The 19,892-nt window shown below is 35.9% G+C and overlaps 1 protein-coding gene across 2 annotated transcripts in view; it reads left to right on the forward strand.

Annotated features, from left to right (window-relative positions):
* The window catches only part of tbc1d22a (TBC1 domain family, member 22a), a 126,832-nt gene that overhangs the window by 26,861 nt on the left and 80,079 nt on the right, over nucleotides 1–19,892 (forward strand). Inside the window, exons 5-8 of one of the 2 annotated variants that reach the window (XM_056747996.1) lie at nucleotides 1,636–1,706; nucleotides 9,686–9,814; nucleotides 11,551–11,613; nucleotides 17,895–18,009. In XM_056747996.1, coding sequence (XP_056603974.1) covers nucleotides 1,636–1,706; nucleotides 9,686–9,814; nucleotides 11,551–11,613; nucleotides 17,895–18,009 — 378 coding nt within the window. Of the gene's footprint in view, nucleotides 1–1,635; nucleotides 1,707–9,685; nucleotides 9,815–11,550; nucleotides 11,614–11,933; nucleotides 12,000–17,894; nucleotides 18,010–19,892 lie in introns of both variants that reach the window. The other variant, XM_056747995.1, reaches the window with a different exon arrangement.

Below are 19,892 nucleotides of genomic sequence, written 5' to 3' on the forward strand. Positions count from 1 at the left end.
GACCGTTATTGTGATATATTGTCAATGTACTGTATTTCAGATAACCCTGACAGGCATAGTCATTTATTTATCCTTATGTTGATCAAAACTTGTATAAGACCTGCCTCTGTTCAGCACAAAATAAGATATTTTTTGATGGCCAATGTTGTTTGGTTACCAATATTCTTCAAAATTTCCTCTTTTGTGATCTGCAAAGGAAAGGAATACAGGTTTGGAATGACATGATGGTGAGTAAATGAACCTTTGGGTGAACTACATTTGGTTTTTGTGTGCTATTCAATGTCTGTCAGACGGTCTCCGACTTTCCAAGTGGGTGGTTCTTGGCCAGACTAAATTGCAGTTAGGACCAGATCAGATCTGGCTTTTTTCAGCGTTGACCTCTAAAACTTACAATTAAACAGGTTGTTTTCAAGTTTTCTAAATGACTAACCTATGCTTAACAAAATGTTGCTTTTTGTTCATCAGCGTGGGTCAATTTGCTGAATAATGTAATGTTAATGAACCTATTCATAGGTGTAGCCCACATTATAAAAAGAAAAATTTCACAATTATTGCTGTTTAGGTAAGAAAGGTCTATATGGTCCCTCTAAAGCAATGAATAAATTGACATTGAGATAGACTTTATGCCAATTTTGTAGCGCTGGGAAGAAATGTGGCTAATGGCATAAACTTACGAGGTGTCTCTGCAGATAGATTGCCTTCAGAAATAATAAATGATGTGTGAATAAGTAGGCTATATTTACATTACTTATATTTGCATTATTCATACACTTCAATCTTAATTTTTTATCAACAAAGAAACCTCACAAGCAATGTTATCAGAAAGGCTAGATTTCACCAAAATAAAAACAGTTTACCTAGAAGCCCCCTGTTGTATTTATGGCACATTTTGTCTATTGTTGAATCTTTAAACTGACCTCTGATTTATAATTTAGATTTATCTTTTATGAACTACAAATCATGGATCCACATTATGTTGTGGCCTATTTTCAAAGCCCAGAAAATGTAACTAGTTCACATCTAGAACATTTTGACTGTTGCCATAAAATTGAAAATTTTAAAATGAGGGATAATTAGTATTAAAGCGCGTTCTGCACTCTTTTGAGGACTTTTAATCCAATTGTATGATTTCTCTTTCTTCACAGTAGTACTGACATGCTGACTTTTGCTTTGCCTTTTTAAAGTACATGGGCAGAAGCTGTGCTACAAAATAATTCTTCTTTTTTTATTATACTTCTTATAATAGAATTTTATTTGATTTAATATCAATTGTCAAAATACCAAATTTGAACAATTTCCATTTCATGAAGTAGTATGCACACTCTCTTTTCCATATCTGTGCTGTCTGGATTGCTAGGGATGTATAACCATCAGATATATTTTTATAATTTTATGCCATTTAAAGTGAGGAATTTCTCAAAAAATTCAAATGGATCTGTTTTGTAACCATTATCATGTGGTTTGCCCAAATCATAAAAATTGTCTATCACCTGTGCCTCTATCAAATGAGTGTTTTAAACACATGTCATTACAGTGTTTTTTCATATGTTGCTTTTGTTCAATCTTTATAATGTGGTGGAAAATAAGCAGTTTTTCCCCTTTTATCAATATTTTATTCTGCATATCTCTTTTTAGAGGAACTTCGAAAGTTAAGCTGGTCTGGAATTCCACGGCAGGTGCGCCCCATCACGTGGAAACTGCTCTCAGTAAGTAGAACAGTCACAGCACCCAGTTCTGCTTCAAACGTCCAGCTCATTAAAACATTACTGCAGCACACATCCAATAAAAGACGAATTAAAGAATACATAATACATTCTAGATAAATACACATTTATAAGTAATAAGGCTTCTTGCTAATGACAAAAATTTCCTAGAAGCTCAGAAGTCCAGTGAACTAAGGAGTAATGTGCACTGAAGCGTTGCAGTCTTTGTAAATGGAACCTCTAGAGTTGTTGCATCTTTAGAGACTATTTATTGCATTTCTTATATTATTTTTGATGGTCAAAAGTTTAATTTCTTCTACAGAATTTCTTCTCTTAAAATTACATACATTTAATGAAATGTAATAATAAAAGGGCTGTCACAGTTATTTCTTCTAAGCCATAAAAAAATGAAGTTACACATGAATTGATTTTTTTTTAATTACATTCAAATTAATGATAATAAAACTGAGAAATGAAAAATGTGGTTACACTTATAGCTTTATTGTTTCAGCACTACTGAAAGTCAGACACAATTAATCACACACTTGTGTTAACTCTCTTTCTCTGTCACATGCACCCCTTCTTACTGCAGTAACTACAGTAGAACCTGCCTGTGATGGCTGCCTTTAAAGTGATGCTTTAGAATGAGTAATTATTGCATTTGCTGAACATTGTTGTTAGAAAGTAATTCTTCAGGCAGAATTATTTTCAGAATAATCAACTTAAAAATCACTTATTAATTTGCTTTGGATAAAAGCATCTGCTAAATGTCGAGGAAATCATATTCTTCCTTTTAGTAGTATTCATGCAGTCTTTTTTTAACTTATTTGTTTTTGCCATACGCAGTCCATTTTTTGGTGGATATTTTCATTTTTGTTGCAGACATTTACAAATATGCAGTTGCTCTTGATTCAGCATATACATTAGTCGTACTTTAGACACATCAAACTTGCTTTTTGCTCGGTTTTTTAGCAATGGCTTATGACTTCCTCTATCATTAATTTGCAGTAGGTCTGTGAATGACGCGAATGAATGATCATCTCTTTTATTAGACATCTAAACTCCATAGCTATGTTATTAGTGTCATTGTTTTCAAGACTATTTAATTAATTTGTTTACCTTAACATTATAATACTGTTCTTATCATCTCATGTACTCAAGTCTTTGCAAACTATGTGTTGCCTTCTTTTTATGGAACACCAAAGGAGAAATTGAAGAACTGATTTTTAGCTGTTGCTGTATAATGATTGTTCATAGTGACAAGACGCTGTCAAACTTGTAAGAGGACAAAACAATACCATAAAAGGATGAAAAAAGTAGGTCTGGCCCACAGAGTGCTTTGCTAAGCTGATCTGCTGTTGTTCTGAAGACAATCTTGCATTGTGCAAGAACTTAAATTTCTCTTCTGCATAATATTACGTCTAGCCCACATTCACATCCTGATTACACTTCTAGATGCTAGTGGGTTTGGCTTGTTGTGTGGTTTCAGCCTCTGACAAAGGCGGGCAGTATTCTTGCCTCATGCCACACTGATAGATGAAGTTCCACTCTTAACCAGGATGGTGCAAAGGGAGGAGTTATTATATTTTCGACCCCATTTAGACAAGTTTGAGGTCTCGCAGACATAGAACGTCCAATTCACCCATCTGACCTTCATTTGCCTATAGGTAGCTCATCTGTCATTTTGACTTGAAGCCTGGACGGCAGCCCCATTCAATCAAACCGCATCGATCCACACTATTGAGCTGCTGCTCAGGTGTGTGGCGTGTGAGTTCATCGCTATGTGTGTGCATTTGTGTTTGAACAACTGTGAACAGCTGGAACTCATCCTTTAACAAGAGTAATGACTGACGGAGGGTGGCGTCACCGTTTGAACGGGCGTTTTAATGCGTGATCAATTCTGCGCATCCTGCTGATGTCTCAGACTGCCAGTCTCACCCGGGTCGACACTTCCTAAGAAGAAATCATTTATGTTTTGTCAGTTGGCTATACGAGGAAAGATTCAAATTTAGTTTGCCTTGTTCCTGGAATTGATTCCTAAAGTCTATTTTCAGGAAGGATGGTAGCATATGTTGTCAGAGGCTCAGAGCAGATTTTCTCCGGGGGATTAGTAATATCAGGGGAAATCAACAACTTTGTTGTGTTTGGTAGGGCAAGCATAACCGTTATTATTGCTAATTCTGCGTTTCCTGTACCGTTTGTGCTGTGGACATTGTTTCTACCTTTATTTGGTCATCAGTTGCTTTTTCTGGAGAGCTGTTCTACTATGTATTTTCTTTTATATGATTTAAATGCAAGTTTTTTGATTGGAATGCTTAAAAGCATTTACATAACAAATTGTAAATAACTTTGACCTATAGAAAGTGCAAAATATAGTAGAAGAGTTTGGTTCCAAAACACTTTAAATACATTTTGATAAATTTGAGTAAAAATGTGTTTTCTTTACAAAGAAAGTGGCAAGATGAAAACCATGATTTTCTGTTTCGAAGTTTCACATAGCATCTTTAGGTTCTACTAACATAAAAAATTCAAATCCAGATTTTGATTTGAAAAGGTTCATTAAAAAAACAGATAATTTTTTGCCTCGGATTCTTAATCTCCTCACGTAAATGATTCGATTTCAAAGTCTTACGTTTCTTCCCTACCGCAGAAACCAGCACAGCTTCATCAATGCAGTCAAAATAACACATTATTTTTGATTGTTTGTTTGTTGAACAGCAAGTATTTCAGGGAAACTAGGATTCTGACCATATACAGAGCGCCGCCATTACTTTTTACAATGCGTGGAATGGTGTGCTGTGATTGGTTAAGTGGATAAATCGCATTCTGCAGAGAAGTGAGACTGGTGTATATTGCGGTTTGGTAAAAAAGGGAGAAAACATGACAGAATCACACTGCTGATATCACATTTTTTCATAAAATTAAAAAGTGACTTTTCAATACCGACCTGATACAATACTAATTTTGGCGGAAAATATTTTTTACGATTTATGTCAAGCCAAAGTGTTGCTGAGATACAGTCTCATTTTCTTTTGGCATCTTGCCATTTGATTTATCATTCAAGAGTTGTCCCCAGTAGGAACACCATGGCCTTTAACCATTTACGCTTTTAAAATGCATTGTTTGCAACCACAATGGGCAAGAAACAATGGTATATGGCTAAAGTATTTACTAGTAATAAGTAAAATAGCTTTTTTTTATATTCCCGGACCCTGTAGGTGGGGACATACTAAGGTTTGTGTCAATTTGAAAAACTTTAAGCTGTATGTTCGTAAAACAATTTGCTGTGCTTTTAGGTGAATTCATTCAAGTGGGTCTATCAATTATTACAATATCTAGTTAATGTTAACACTTTCCATAATCTTTGTGGAAATTTATCTTCTATGCCAGGGATCTTTGAGTGCCAGATTCCAAAAGTATAAATAGGATGCGGGCCAGTTTTTTTTACCATATCCTTTATTCTATTATTATTTAGTATTTCTGTTATTTACTGAATTTTTTTGCTTTTATGCTGTTTTTGTTGCTGTTACTTATAGACTGTTTCATCGGACATGCGTGCGCCAGACCCCCAGTTAACTTCCGGTTTGTGTTTGGCTATTATCTAAATATTTAACTATTTATTTTATGTTGATAGTAATTTATATTATTATTTAACTGTATAATAATTGTATTGTATAAAACTTCCCAAGCCAGAATCACAGAGAAGTCCCTATTAATCACCTGGCAACCATATAAACCACCCATCCACAGCCTCTTAACACGCTAGTGACTAACATAAACACCCTAACTGTATACTCAATGCAAGAGCACTTGCCTAGTATCCACTTAATATTCTACAGGTAGAAATCATCACATGTGAATCCCCCAATATAACTAGTTATAGACATTGACATGGCAATAAACACTAGTTTGGAGTCTTCCCTAAATTTTAATTGTGTGCGTCGACTACCTTTTGAAACATGTTGAAACTCAATAAAACCTGGAGAACGGAATAATAATCTATGATCTTTATAAATGACATGCTGTAAACTGCACAATAAAGTCCCTCTTGTGAAAGTGTCTATGATTTGACGAGGTGATGGCACCATGGCCTGGACACAGAGGTCTTCTTGGGTCTTATTTCTGCACAGCAGCATGATCAAATACCCACAAGCCCCCACTGTCTGCGTTTTTCAAGTCCGACAACAATAACTGCTGAAGAATTGACTTTTACTTTGTTTAAAAGTACAGTTGTTTGTTCCAAAATAAGATTTTGTAGGGGTAAGAATAAATGGAAGAAAACAACTTACTGTGTTTACCTGGGCTTCTCATATTCTCAGCTGTTACTTTTTTGGGGGAGTATAAGATGCATCTCTCTCCCACCCACATTCAGTGAAATAGCACACGGTGGGGTTTAATAAATAAAAGGGTAAAGCTGCGCGAATGATTAAATAGTGCTTTCTGTCTCACTAATATGAGGTGTTTGAGTAATGGCGTCCCGTCCTGAGCAGGTGCGAGAGTTGATGCAGAGCCAGCACTGGACACAGACCTTACGCATGTGTTCATCCAAAGCCAGCTGCCGGGAAGCATTTATTACCGGCCTGTTGTTCTGGACTTCTGCACCTGCTGTGAACAATGCCACGTTCTCTCTCCCTTTTGCGACAAAATGAGAACAACGGCTTCATTTCATGTATATTTCCCCTCATGCTGTGATAATACGTGCCAGACAAGTGTTGTTGTCTTTGTTGGTGTCATTAACAATAAGAACAGATTTTTTTTTTAAGATGACAACATCATCTTTGCAAATTTTCCAGCACTCCACACCAAAATTAGCAATCTATTTATTTTGCCAGAAAAATATTTTTTCTAGTTCTAGAAATTCATGGATCAGGAACAGGAACTAGTAAATATTGAGTAAATTTACTTAGTAAATATTCAGTTCAATGTTTGCCTATATCTTGTCATATCTTTTTATGCTTTTTGACTGTTTATACTGCACATCATTTCAACTTTTGGCGTAGTGTGTCATTCACGGTTTTATAAGACTGATAATTACATTTTTGAACACAGTTGTTAATATTTAAATAACCCAGAATATAGTTCTTATATTACCTTTTCCTTCACACTTAATTCAGCAAAAAAGGTATGAGAGACTGTACAGTTTTTTGTATTGTCGCATCTTAAAGCATATTTTTTTTTGAAAATGTTGTCATTCATAAACTCACTCTCATTTCAAACCTTCGTGACTTTCTTTCTTCTGCCGAACACAAAATAAGATATTTTGAAGAAACTCTAACCGAACAGCACTGGACCAGTGGGGGCCAGTTAACAACATTCTTCAAAATATGCTCATTTGTGTTCTGCAGAAGAAAGAAATCCATACATGTTTGAAATGACAAGAGGGGGAAATAAAAGTTTACTGATGCTTTTATTTTTGGCTGAACTATCACTTTAAAGTCACCATGAAATGGAAGTTGCAATTGATTTCATTTCCGTGTCGTGACGTATCCGAATGAAATGGCTTCTGGAAATAGGAAAACGTAGGGGGGGGGCTTTATTTTGCCAGTCTCTTTTTGATTGGTTTGTCTTTTCGATGACTGACACAAGGCCTGGAGGGGATGCCTAAAAATGCTTGGCCATTGAACAGTCATTATAGTCCTTCCCCTTTTTTGTTTGCTAACGTCATCATCATGTGGTGAAGAGTTGTTGTTGAGAGGGGAAAGGGAGCTTAATGTTTTTGATTAAAGTCTTACATTACATTACAATTGAATAAAAATGATGGTTCGTACGGATAAATCATTTATAATGATCATTGCAACACTGCAACACGCTCTTTGATTTCATGGTGAATTTAAAGTTAAAGTGAGTCCCTGCAACCTCTTCAACCATAATTATTTACTTACTGCTTTTATGAAACCAAAAATAAGTTAATAGCACGTTTTCATCAAAGAGTTATTCTTAAGTATAATAAATATAATTGTTCTTTCATGTGATTTTCTAAGATGGGACCAGTAACAAATCATTGCTATGCAACAAATATAGCAAAGCTCTGTTCATTGCACAAAGGTTAAAAAAAGGCAATATCTGTGCCTTATGATAAATAAAAACTACTGTCTTATTTACCATTACCATTTTATATTTTTGGACAAATTGTATTATCCGCTTAATTAGGTAAAATAAAAAATGCATTTGTACATGAATTATAAATTTTTATTTCCAAATGTCTTCGTATTTTTGCTTTACCAGTTTGTCTTTGTCAACGGTCTTTTGCCATAATTTGAGAATGTTGTAATAATACACAGACAGCTCTGTTTATTTACTTTACATCATAACATTGCTTTTATTTCAGATCTTAAATCTTATTTTTGAATATTTCTTCAAAATATATACCACACCAGATTTTTGGACCCCGCTGTATATATTGTGGTCAGTGAATAATGGGTCTAAGTTCTTTCATTCTCGCTTAAACTTTTTCAGTGTTAACTTGCTTTTCAAATTTTGTTTTTTTATCTGAAAGTTACTCATAAGTCTATTTGACTTAATTACATGTACATACACTAATGGGCCGTACCAAAGAGCATCGCTTTGCACACATACATCTTGTCTCAGAGCTCATCTGAGTGTGGAAGTAAAAAATAGCCACATGGGGAAGCGTCTTCTGTGATAAATGGATTTCTGTGCTTGTAGATTTTTGTGCAATCAATTATTTTATCAAGAGACTTTCTTTTTTGGGCCTGAACATCTGCCGTGTTCTCGTTCTCTTGCTGTGGAAGTAATAAGTGAAATGTAACTTTAAATGTGACTGATATCAACTTAGTGGCCACAAACTCTGGGGAAACTTCAAACTTTAAAAGAAGTTTCCTTTTAACTCTTGAACTTCAGTGCTAGTTAGTTTTAGTTCAGTTAATTGCATGCAAATTTTCCGTATCTAGATTTCTTACAAAACCTCTACATAACATTGCAAATATATATTTTTGAATGCGTGTCGTGTCAGGTGTGGAACTGTGTTTCGTCAGTTCACGTTTTAAAAAAGGAACCAGGGTTTCCCACAGGATTTTGAGAGACTGTGGCGCTTATGACATCACACAGTCATTTGCATATTTGTGACGTCATCACGTCGCGTTTGCGGTTGGTCTAGTTTTGGCACTTGAAATCTGTTTTGCTTCTACTCTCTGATCACATTGTTTTATTTAAACACAACTGAATGCTATTAACACATATTATCTGTTCTGTTGTCAGAAACACGACGATAAAATAAAATGGTGACCCTATAACATCTCGTGGTTAATCAAACCAGCTGTTATTTTGACTGCTGCTATAATTCTTAAACGCGTCACATCTGAGAAAATCGTCATACGTTTACATTGAAGAGTAAATAGATGAGGTGATTTTGGCTATATTAGCCTCACGCTACTTGTTTGTGTCACGCAGCGCATGACGGTTGATGCTCTTCTCATCAATGTGTTAGCGTGTTATCATGAGCGATTTTTTTTTTAAATTTAAATTGGAGTGATAGATTTATTGTAGATTGCGTTTAGCGCATGCAATACGGCACAAATTCTGAAATATGGGAGAATACACTTTTGCTGTTACACAGAGTTACAACTACAGAACACGCACGCCCACCGCATTGTAAGAGGGCGAGACCTCGCACACAGACTCACACAAAGCACATAGAGAATAATTCATCATACATATCTGTGAAACCTGTGGATTGTTAATGCTTAACTTACTACTACTAAATACTTAGGAAATTCTGTAAATAAAAACCTGGCAGAATAATTTACTTTAGAAAGCTGTATTATAGAAAAGGATAAACAAGTCTAAAACCTAGACTTTAGATTAGACTTTAAACTAGATTTAAGTAGATTAACTAGACTTTAAACTAGATTTAATGAGCAGATTTGGACAAAAAATTGTATAAAATGATAAGATTTTGATTAATCTTGTCTGACCCATTTTTAGCCTTCTACCCTCTTAGCTTCTGTCTTGTGTCCTCACAGGGTTACTTGCCTGCCAATGTCGAGCGGAGAGAAAGCACGCTGCAAAGAAAAAGGCAAGAATACTTTGGCTTTATCGAGCAGTACTATGACTCTCGCAATGATGAACACCATCAGGACACCTACAGACAGGTACCGTTCCCCATTCACCCCTGCATCCTTCCTGGCACTTTTCATGACTGAGGTCAGAATCCCATGTTGTTAGTGCTATTAAAGACACTCATCAGCTATTTTATTAGGTTAGAAATTGAGGGAACCACCATTTTCTCTGTTCTTGAAAAGTGGCTACTTTTGTACTAGATAATATCCCTTAACACTGTGTATTTGAAGTAGGAGCACAGCAGTTAAAGGGGAAATCAGAGATGATGTGAGATGAATTTAGCATTTCCTCTTCTCAGCTTCTTGTAATCTTTTTCAGCTCTTCACAGCCTGTGTTAATTCTACTGTTAATAAATATTTCATCACTTCAAAGCCAGCACCTCAGTTCTTGCCAGGGTCTTAATGTAAAATGGTTGAGGTTTTTGATTGTTTACACTTCCTGATTGATGTGTTGGCAGCAGCAAGTATGTTAGCTGTGCCAAAACACAATTATGTTACCAGCTCACAATGTTTATAAATTCCAAAAAACAGATAGTCGTTGATATTTAGATGCAAATGAGAGATGCAACAAAGATGACAAGGAACATTTTAAGCTCCAGTGATTTGGCAGGAATGTGTGAAGATCAAGCTGTTGCTGTCATTTTGATCTGACAGATGTCTACATGATTTAAATCTGACATATAATGATCACTGCCTGTTCGACATTCGATATGTGTCAAACCTTTTTTATTTCTCACAGGCTAGCTATATCTAGGCGTGCTATATCTAAGTGTGTCCAAGAGCATGTCAGGGTCATTTTACACCGAAATCAAAAAGAAAAAATCGTAACACTTTACAATAACCTTGTATGCGTTATCATTTGTAAATGCATTAACTAACATGAACTAGCAATGAGAGCAATGTAGTTTTTCAGCATTCATTAATCCTTGTTATTATATGGTTGTTCATGTAAATACAGATATTCAAGTTAGTCAATGGTGCATTAATACATCTTAATAGTTACATCTTTTGATTTAAAACATGTATTCGTAATTGCTGAAATTCACAAACTAAGATAATAATGAATAGTATTGTTTTTTGCTAGTTTATGTTAGCTAAACATGAACCGATTGTTAACATTTTCAACTTTATTGTATTTAAGAGTTACAAATATAAATTTTCGCTTTTTAGAAACATTGATTTGTATTCTAGCACCATATTCATGACAGTTGAACACATTTCTTCCTGCATTTCTTTATACTCTAATGTGAAAAGAACAACATGAGTGTTTAGGATTGTTATATTTTTTACATTTTGAAAGCTTCAATCTGTAACTTTTAAAAAAAAAAAAACAGTTAAACAAAAAAACATCAGTGTACAAACAGTACCTTTATCATGATTTAAAATGGTAAGCTTAAACCATTGATTTATAATTATTTCAACAGTCAGGTAGCATTTTGTGGGAATTGACGTTTCGATGTGAAGTAACCTGCATCTTCATAATTCAAACACAGATGGCAATAGAAAGGCTATTGAAAGTGACAGATTACAGCTTTAATGTCCCCTGTTCATATTAAATCTTTCTTTGATAATGTTTCAGTAAAGTGCTTCCAATGGCTAATATTTCTTAAGCAATGACCATAGTGTAAAAAAAACTTCTTGATATTTTCCAGCATGTATGTGTGTGTTTGTCCACTCTCTTTTCCATGACCTTTTACATTCTTAACATCCTTATTGTGTATGTATGTACTGTAACAATATGTATATAATGTTCTTTCCCAAACCATCAGATTCATATAGACATTCCCCGGATGAGTCCGGAAAGTTTAGTTCTGCAGCCCAAGGTAACTGAGGTAAGAGGACAGATGGACCTCCCCGAGACACCCCACATGTGTTAGCCCACCTGTCACCCTACAGGATGTCACTCCATTACCATAATCCGTATGTCTGTCCGTCTGTCTGTCAAACTGTCTGTCCGGGCAGCCAGCTGTGTCTCAGTGTCAAAGTGTTTGCGCAGGAACTAGAATGCTAGAATACAGGATTTAGACATCAGGTGCTTTGGTTCCTCCTTAGGCACAGCTTCAGATGGCCAGACTTGTTTCTCTCCGAGCTCTCTCGCCGTTCCGATCTGTCCTAACCTGCTTGTGCTCCTTTTTGTGTCTCTTCTCTGCAGATTCACATTGACATTCCGAGAACTAATCCTCTTATACCTCTCTTTCAACAAGCTTCTGTGCAAGAGGTGAGATGTTGCACCACCCACTTCACTCAGCTTAATGCGTTAACTTTCACAAACTCACACCCAGCCTCAAAGGAACAAAATATGTAATTTTTACAGCCCTAGGGCCATTCACACAGAACACGTGAGACTCAGCGCTCTGCGGTGAGCAGCGGGGTCTTCTGATTGGTCCACTGCTCTGGAACTGTCATTTATGAGCAGCACTGTGTGTAAAAGTTTAAATTATTTTAACTTGACATTGTGTCAAGATGTGTCGGCGTAACTAAATTTTTTTCCATCTAGCGCGTTTACATAGACAAAAAATGGGAAATAGCAGCGGGATAAAAAATGTGTCCTGTGTAAACAGCCTGTTATATTTTTACAATACTTTAAAATTTTGTATTTTGTAAACTGTACTTTTGATGCAAACTCATTTATAAATCAGTTGTCATTTATGTATCTATTTCTCTTCCTACATAAATTATTCTTCTAAACACTGATCTAATGTGTATTTTACAGTCTCAGACCTTTCCAACAATAATGTTTGTCATGATAAGATAAGAATTCACATGCAAAGTATTGAAGTAAAAGTAGGTGTTCCGCAGGCGGTACTTATTTTTTATACATACTCATTTATGAGTCTTTACTCTTCCTTATAAAACGCTGATGAAATATGTATTTTAGAGTCTGAGACCTTTCCAACGAGATACAGTTTGTCTTGATTAGATCAGAATTTTTATAAAAATTATTAAATAAATTTAGAAGTCGCTCACTCAGGACTGTGACATGTGAAAGGACATACATTTTTTAAGCAGAATCTTTATTATAAAGAAACAATTACTCTTCCTTCTTAAATTATTTTATAAAACAACAAAGAAATCTAAATTCTAGAGTCTTAGACCTTTACAGTTATGTATAGTTTATCATGATTTGATTAGAAATTACTAGCAAAATATTGAAGCAAACGCACTTGTAAATGGTACGGTGAAGGGGGTTTTAAAGATAAGGTAACACACACAGTTTCTGCCAATCTCATATTAATCTTGAGTAACTATACAGTAGTATTGCATACTTTGTATCATCAAAGAGTATTTAGTTTGATAAAATGTATAAAAGAGAGATACGTATATATTCTTAACAAGACGAGATTCTTGATCGTAGGCGGGGGGGGCGGCACTACTGCACGAGCTCACAATACATCATTGCATTATCCCTTCCTGTTGTTTACATTATGCACAAATGCACAGATTGCCAACAAAACACTGATATATGTATTAGTTTGACTTACCATGCGTGGTTCATGTCCTGCATCTTTAAGTGCTGGGGCCGCGCAATATATCATTTTCAAAAGATCTCCAAATCCAGCGTTATATCCACCCTATATATAACTAACTCACCGAAATGCAGTGATCAAACAAACATAGCTAAACTTCCGACAGACAAATGAAGCGGCATTGATGGGCTTGCTCTTTCTCACGCTGGGTAGTTGATGCATGGGCATGCTCTTTTGCTCGCTAGATGAAGCGCGGGTGGGGCTGTCATGATTATTAAATTATTGTCGCATCGCGATTGTTTGACCTCATCGCAGTGGTTTCAGATAATTGCAATTATTGAAGATCTCTATAGAAGACACAAGGGGGAGCTCTAGTGTCTTCATTTATTGTATATATTTTAACTCGGGTATGGTAAAACTTGTAAAATGTACCACCACAACACCATTACTTTAAAAATACACTTTTAAGCATATACCATAAAAATAACCTGCGGTACAATTTGATATTATTTAAGCTAATTTTAATGTGAAAAACAGTCTACCAAAATTTCATTAACATAGAAGTAAAACCTTATTGTAGTCTTGCAAGTAAGAAAAAAACTGACTAGAATCTTTTCTATGACTGATAGCATTTTAATGATGGCTGCCATTCTCCCCTGATCAATTTACTCTATATACAAGTACTTGGCGGTTGTATTATTGACACTTAAAAGCCTAAACCTTTATGATGACCCCATTTTTCCAACGTATTTCCCAAATAAACATTATCTTATATTCAGAACAATATGGCCATTTCAAATCCAAATAAAAAAAGTATGTGAATTTAATGTCAAAGCCCCGAACAGACAATTAATGCAATGATCTATTAAACAATTAACCATCTGACAAATTTCATAATCGTGACAGCTATATACGTGTACGTGCTTTTCCGGGATAATTGTCTTATGAGGGACTTTGTTACGAAACGGGAATGTTGGAAAAAAATTACATAAAACTGATACTATGTCATATTTTTAACTCATTTTTTGACAAGTTGACCATGTTAAGCATGAGAAGCCTAGACGTTTAACAGTGTAAAGAGGACAGAATGCATGAAATAGCTTGTTACCCCACCTTTAAACACAAAAATGCAGTCATTTGTTTTCTCTATTGGCATTGCATGGATCTTTCAGACATCACAGTAACACATAATCAGACTCAAAGTTATCCTTGCCTGACCGCCATTATATTTAGTGCAATGAACTTGTTGGACATGAATTTCCTCTGCAAAGAGAGATCTGTCGATGCATTGTGGCCCTGAGCCATTCCTTCCTTTGCCTCCCCCCTGCTGCTTTAAAAAAAATTGCTTTTAAAAGCAATGCCTCAATAAACAGGAGCAGGGTTATGAAAATCAAGCGTGTACTGAAGAGACCTGCACTCTGGATGTCTCCTAACCAAATAAATGGATAATGTATTCGCTCCCGGCACTTCAATGCACTCCAGCTCTCTCATTGATTTCTACTGCCTGGTTTAGTGTCTAATTTCCACTTTCTAATAGGCTTCTGGAGTAGAACGAGTTCTGGCCACAACTTCCTCCAGGAGACAAGTGCGGGTGGGTGGGTGGGTGGCTAGGTTTGAGAATGGAAAGGAGGCAGGAGATGTCAGATATGTGGGGAACTCACATTACCAGCTTTGATCATGGAGGAGAACGCAGATGAGAAAGCTGCGCTGTTTGATCGACAGAATCCCGACAAACAAGCGCAAGGCACCTTGTACACTTTTATTGTTTAGAGCTCAACGTGAGAGATGAGTTTATTTGGGGAATGACAGATACATGGCGCCCTGAAAGGAGAAGAGATGTAGACCGATGGAAAAAGAAAGACGCTTACATTTTCCCTCTTGTTTCAAACTTTTTAAGCTTCCTTTAATTTGAACGATCTGACAGCAAGGTGAAACTCACAAAAACACGTCTCCCATACTTTGAATTAAAATGAAAATGTTGATTCCAAAGGCAAATGAAACTCTTTAAAAAATCATCTGCTGTTATTCATAACCTAAACATAAATCTAGGGCTTTTACTCTGGGTCAGACTAGAAGAGGCCATTGAGACGAGACTAAAAACGTAAAACTTTTTAAGCGTTTTGGCTGTTCACTTACACGAAAACAGTGTTTTGGGGGACTGAAAAAAGCAAACGTTTGACAACAGGTATTTAAAAAAGGTAATACTTACGGCATTATCGTTTTCGTGTAAACTCTGAAGGTTGTGTTTTCTAAAAACGATGACGTCATACGCATGCGCATTACGCGTTCAGTCTGTAGGCGTGCGCTAGTATTCCTCAAACAATAATGATGGTGTCCATGCTGCATGTTTGCCATGCTGCATGTCTCCAGCAAAAAGTAGATTCACTGCACCGCTACGACAAGCTGAGACATTGTATTTGTATACAAACTATTATAAACACACATACACGGCAACAAAGTGTATCAAATGCGCATTAAGATTAAAACCGTGTATGCGGATGTGCGCAAGCACGTAGGGTTTCTTCATAGCACAACAGCGCCATCCACTGGGCTGGCATGCATAATACAGAGTTTTTATTCGTTTTCCCAGATCCATGTAAATGCAGATTTTTTTGATAACGCTGTCTGGTGTACGTGAAACTTTTCCAAAATGCAAAGGCAAAACGTTTACGTTTTTAATCAACGTACTCTAAACTTCAAGTGTCAACAGTCATGATTGGATAGATACTGCTTGTCCCGGGCTTCAGCATAGGTGACAAAAATGTCACTCCTCGTGAGACAATTCCAATTCACACATTTTCTGCCACCATTTAAAGGTAACCCAGGGTTAAGCATGCTGTGAAAGTCCTACTGTTTGTAAATTTGTCTATAAAAAGGTGTGACCTTGCCAAGTGGGACAAGTTCCTGAATCATCATTTTTGTTGGCATTGGACTACATTCCTGTCAACAATGCATAGTCCCAATGCTAGTTGTTCTCTGTTGACTACGTGAAATCTCACTACCTATGCTACCTGCATGAATTCCGAAAATTACAAGTTAAAGGTATTGTTAACCCAATTTTAAAGTTGCTTTGTGTATTTTTTTGGGGGAACCGTTGACAGAAATGCAAAATAATATAAATAACGTATACACGGTCGTGGCCAAAAGTATAAGCAGAGTTTGCTGTGGTATTCTGGGTATAAAGTTGACATAACATAAGTTTTAAAGGCGTTTATTGGCAAAAAAACAAAAAATGAAGAGTTTGGTTCCAGAATGAGAACTCGTTTTTTTACATTTAAAAAAAAAAATGTTTATTATGTTATCATGTTTTATTGTGTTTTACTGTGTTAGTAAGCGGTATTTCTTGAGTTATTGTGGCTTAAATCAAACCAAACCAACTGCAGTTTGATTGACATTCATTTTGGAATGCACAATCAAAAAATATGATTTTTGAAAATAAAAAACGGGGTTATCTAATTTTGGAACCAAACTCTTCATGTGTGCAATTAGTCAATATTTATAATGCGGGCCTTGTTTTTCATATACAGTGCATTTCGACTGACCTTTCTTGCCTTATTAGTGCTCTGAGACGATCCACTACTTGTCCACTAATTTTTGGAGGATTGACCACAGGTTCGATGGTATAGAGATCTGGGGAGTTGCTTTTTTGCAATTATTTAAAATTCATTGGATCACTCCGCATAATAATCTTTAAACAATGTGAATGAACACCATAAAAGCTCAAGCAGAAACTTTGCAAAACAGCATGTATGTCAATTCCAATATTTTTGGCCACGACTGTATACTGTGTTCAGAGGTGTATTAAAGTCCTAACATAATGAAGCGTAGTGTTTTTATGACCTTTAAATGAGCTATTTCTATCTAATACACTGCAGGTCCATGTTTTTTCCTACAGTAGCGAGGAAACCGCTCTACAGGGCGCGTTTCGTAAATGCACTATCTCCTTCAGGAAAAAGAAGCGGAAATGTGACCACATCTTAGTTCTCTGTCAGCCACCGTAGTGCTTTGAAAGGCGGTAAAATCCTCTTTGTGCCAAGCGTACGAAGAGTTAATTAGCAAAAACAAATAACTCTTATTTAATTTGTTTTCATTTTTTTTTTTATTGTTTTATGTTTTCATTGCGTTTTTATTTTGTTTTAGTTAGCCATATTTTTGTAAATTATTACTTAATTTTATCAAGCCAGCTGCAATTTGATTGATATTGGTTGGATTGCACAATAAAAAGGTACTTATCCCTATCCAACCCTCAACACCGGACCTGACCTTAAAACCATTGAAAACCATGTTATTTCAGTGGTTTAGGAACTCATCCTGCTTGGCAATAACACGGTCACCATATACAAGCAGACTGCGCCCTCTAATAAGACATGCTGCACACAGTTAATTCCTCACCTTGCTGTCTGCAGTATTGAATGTTGCGATGTTAATGATTAAAAAGATCAGAAGGCTTAATTGATTTTCTTAATTGATTGGTGGTTGGGGGTGGCTGATCCCACTGTGTCTCTAATTAAAACACTTTGAGTGACCTTGTAAGCTCATTCTGATACAAACCATAACACTTCACATGTTATAATGTAAAAGTTATGTATATACATTTTCTTTGCTATGCATATACATTGTCTGATATATTATTTTTTTGCCTATAGATCTTTGAGCGGATTCTGTTCATCTGGGCGATACGGCATCCAGCCAGCGGTTACGTTCAGGGGATCAATGACCTTGTGACGCCCTTCTTCGTTGTTTATATTTTCGAGTATATTGGTGAGTCGATATCCCCTTTATGATACCAGACGTATAAAGGTCCCTTATGTATGTTAAGTTATGTCCTGGCAGACCCCAGAAACAAGCACAGCTGTGTCAACCCCCAGAAAGTTGTTCATTTTTTCCCCGTTGTTCCCTTGGTGTTATGCCAGCGTGGGTGTTTTACCAGCTGAGATAAGCCCGATGTCATGAATTTAATTTCTCTGTCTGAACTGCATGATATTTTCATAACCTGCCCTTTTTAAGCCCTTCTTTTCAGATGCCACTGGTGTAGTTGCACTTAGCCCATTCCCACTTTTTGACCTTTCCACCTTCATTGCATAAGTGCTTGATCTCCAATAAACTAAACAGGCAGTCCAAAGCAGCATAATGATTTTGAAAGGCCCGGTGGGTCATTTGAATGAACTTATGAGGCAGTAATAAACTGATCCATGCAATGAGTATAGTTGCAGTGAGAATGTTGATGCACCAACTGGGATTGTTTTTTCCCAAGCACTGCAGTTTGTTCACTGGATGGGAACAAATCGTTTTTTTGCTTCTAACTTGTTTTGACTATGTCTGACCCTTGAGGCCTCAAAGGGCACTGCTTTGTTTGTTCAAGTTTAATCACATTGGTCTAAATTGCACAATGGGAGCCTTGTCGATTAAAACAATATTGCGTAATGACTGCATTTCCATTGAATTATGTGCGATTTAAGTGAATTTTGATTCCATTCTGGCCATACTTCTTCTTTGTACATTTTACGGCAGGTTGCTAACAAACTTTAATGCATAGTGCTTGTGATGAAAGAGTGAAGAGAAATCTCTATATTTCCTTTTAGATTTTCATATTACCTCACTGTTCTAATAAATCTGCATTCTGCACTCACTCGTTTACCTGCATTTGGGCCATCATATAAGATATTACTAAATGTGAATTCCTTACATGCTATCTTTCCAAATGTTCTGCAAAAACATTCCCCGAATGGTCATGTGACTTTTTTTTGCCACGTGACTTGTAAATACGACAAAGTGTTTCCAAAACCAAATATGCCTTTATTGTATTGCCTGAAAAAAAACTCCTGCGAGCGTCAGTACCTTTTTGCGAAACATGGGAGTTTTTACGAAATTCATTTCAATAAATTTCAATTTATCACAGCATCACACTCTTTATGCACCTTTTGTTTTCCACCAGAATTCTACCAGATCATGGTTGGACCAAAGTGTTGATGCAGCTTGTTTTAAAAGTTTATCATTTTCAAACTAAAACTGTAAACATATTGAAAATAAATGACTGCAGGCTATTCACACCAAAAACTACAACAGTAGCTATAATGTTTGAAAAATTTGTTCTAAATTGGAGAAAACTACGGTGTTGACACAACTATAATGATGATAAAACAGAGGAAACGATAACATATTGACAATAAAATTCCAATCAAATTTAAAAGGCGTGCATATAAAAAAAATTGAAACTTTATTTGACATTCAACAAACGTAATTTGTTGGTGTGGTTGCTCGGTATTGTTATGGCTATCCTAATTGCTGTTGTCTTAGTGCCAAATTGGTTGTTTTTGATGATAATATTTCTGTCTGAAAGGACTCTTTTTGCATTTTCCAGAATTTTATTTTAGAATACGTTGACGTGAAATTAAGCTTGTGTATTTACAAGTATTTGTGTTCAAGCAAACGAACAGTGTGTGTTTCAGGCCCAAGTCCAGGGGTAATTTTTCATAATAGTTTTGTTTGTCTGTTTATTTTTTCCTTTATATTTAACTGTTGTTTTTCCCCAGCGCACTTATATCGAAAATAAGTTGCTTAATTGCTCTTTTGCTGTGAAAGGTACACTCTGTTTCAGTGCATTTTGTATGCATGGGTGTTTGTATATCTGCATATTTGTTAGG

The sequence above is a fragment of the Triplophysa dalaica genome, chromosome 5, assembly GCF_015846415.1.
Source record: "Triplophysa dalaica isolate WHDGS20190420 chromosome 5, ASM1584641v1, whole genome shotgun sequence".
Taxonomy (NCBI): Eukaryota; Metazoa; Chordata; class Actinopteri; order Cypriniformes; family Nemacheilidae; genus Triplophysa; species Triplophysa dalaica.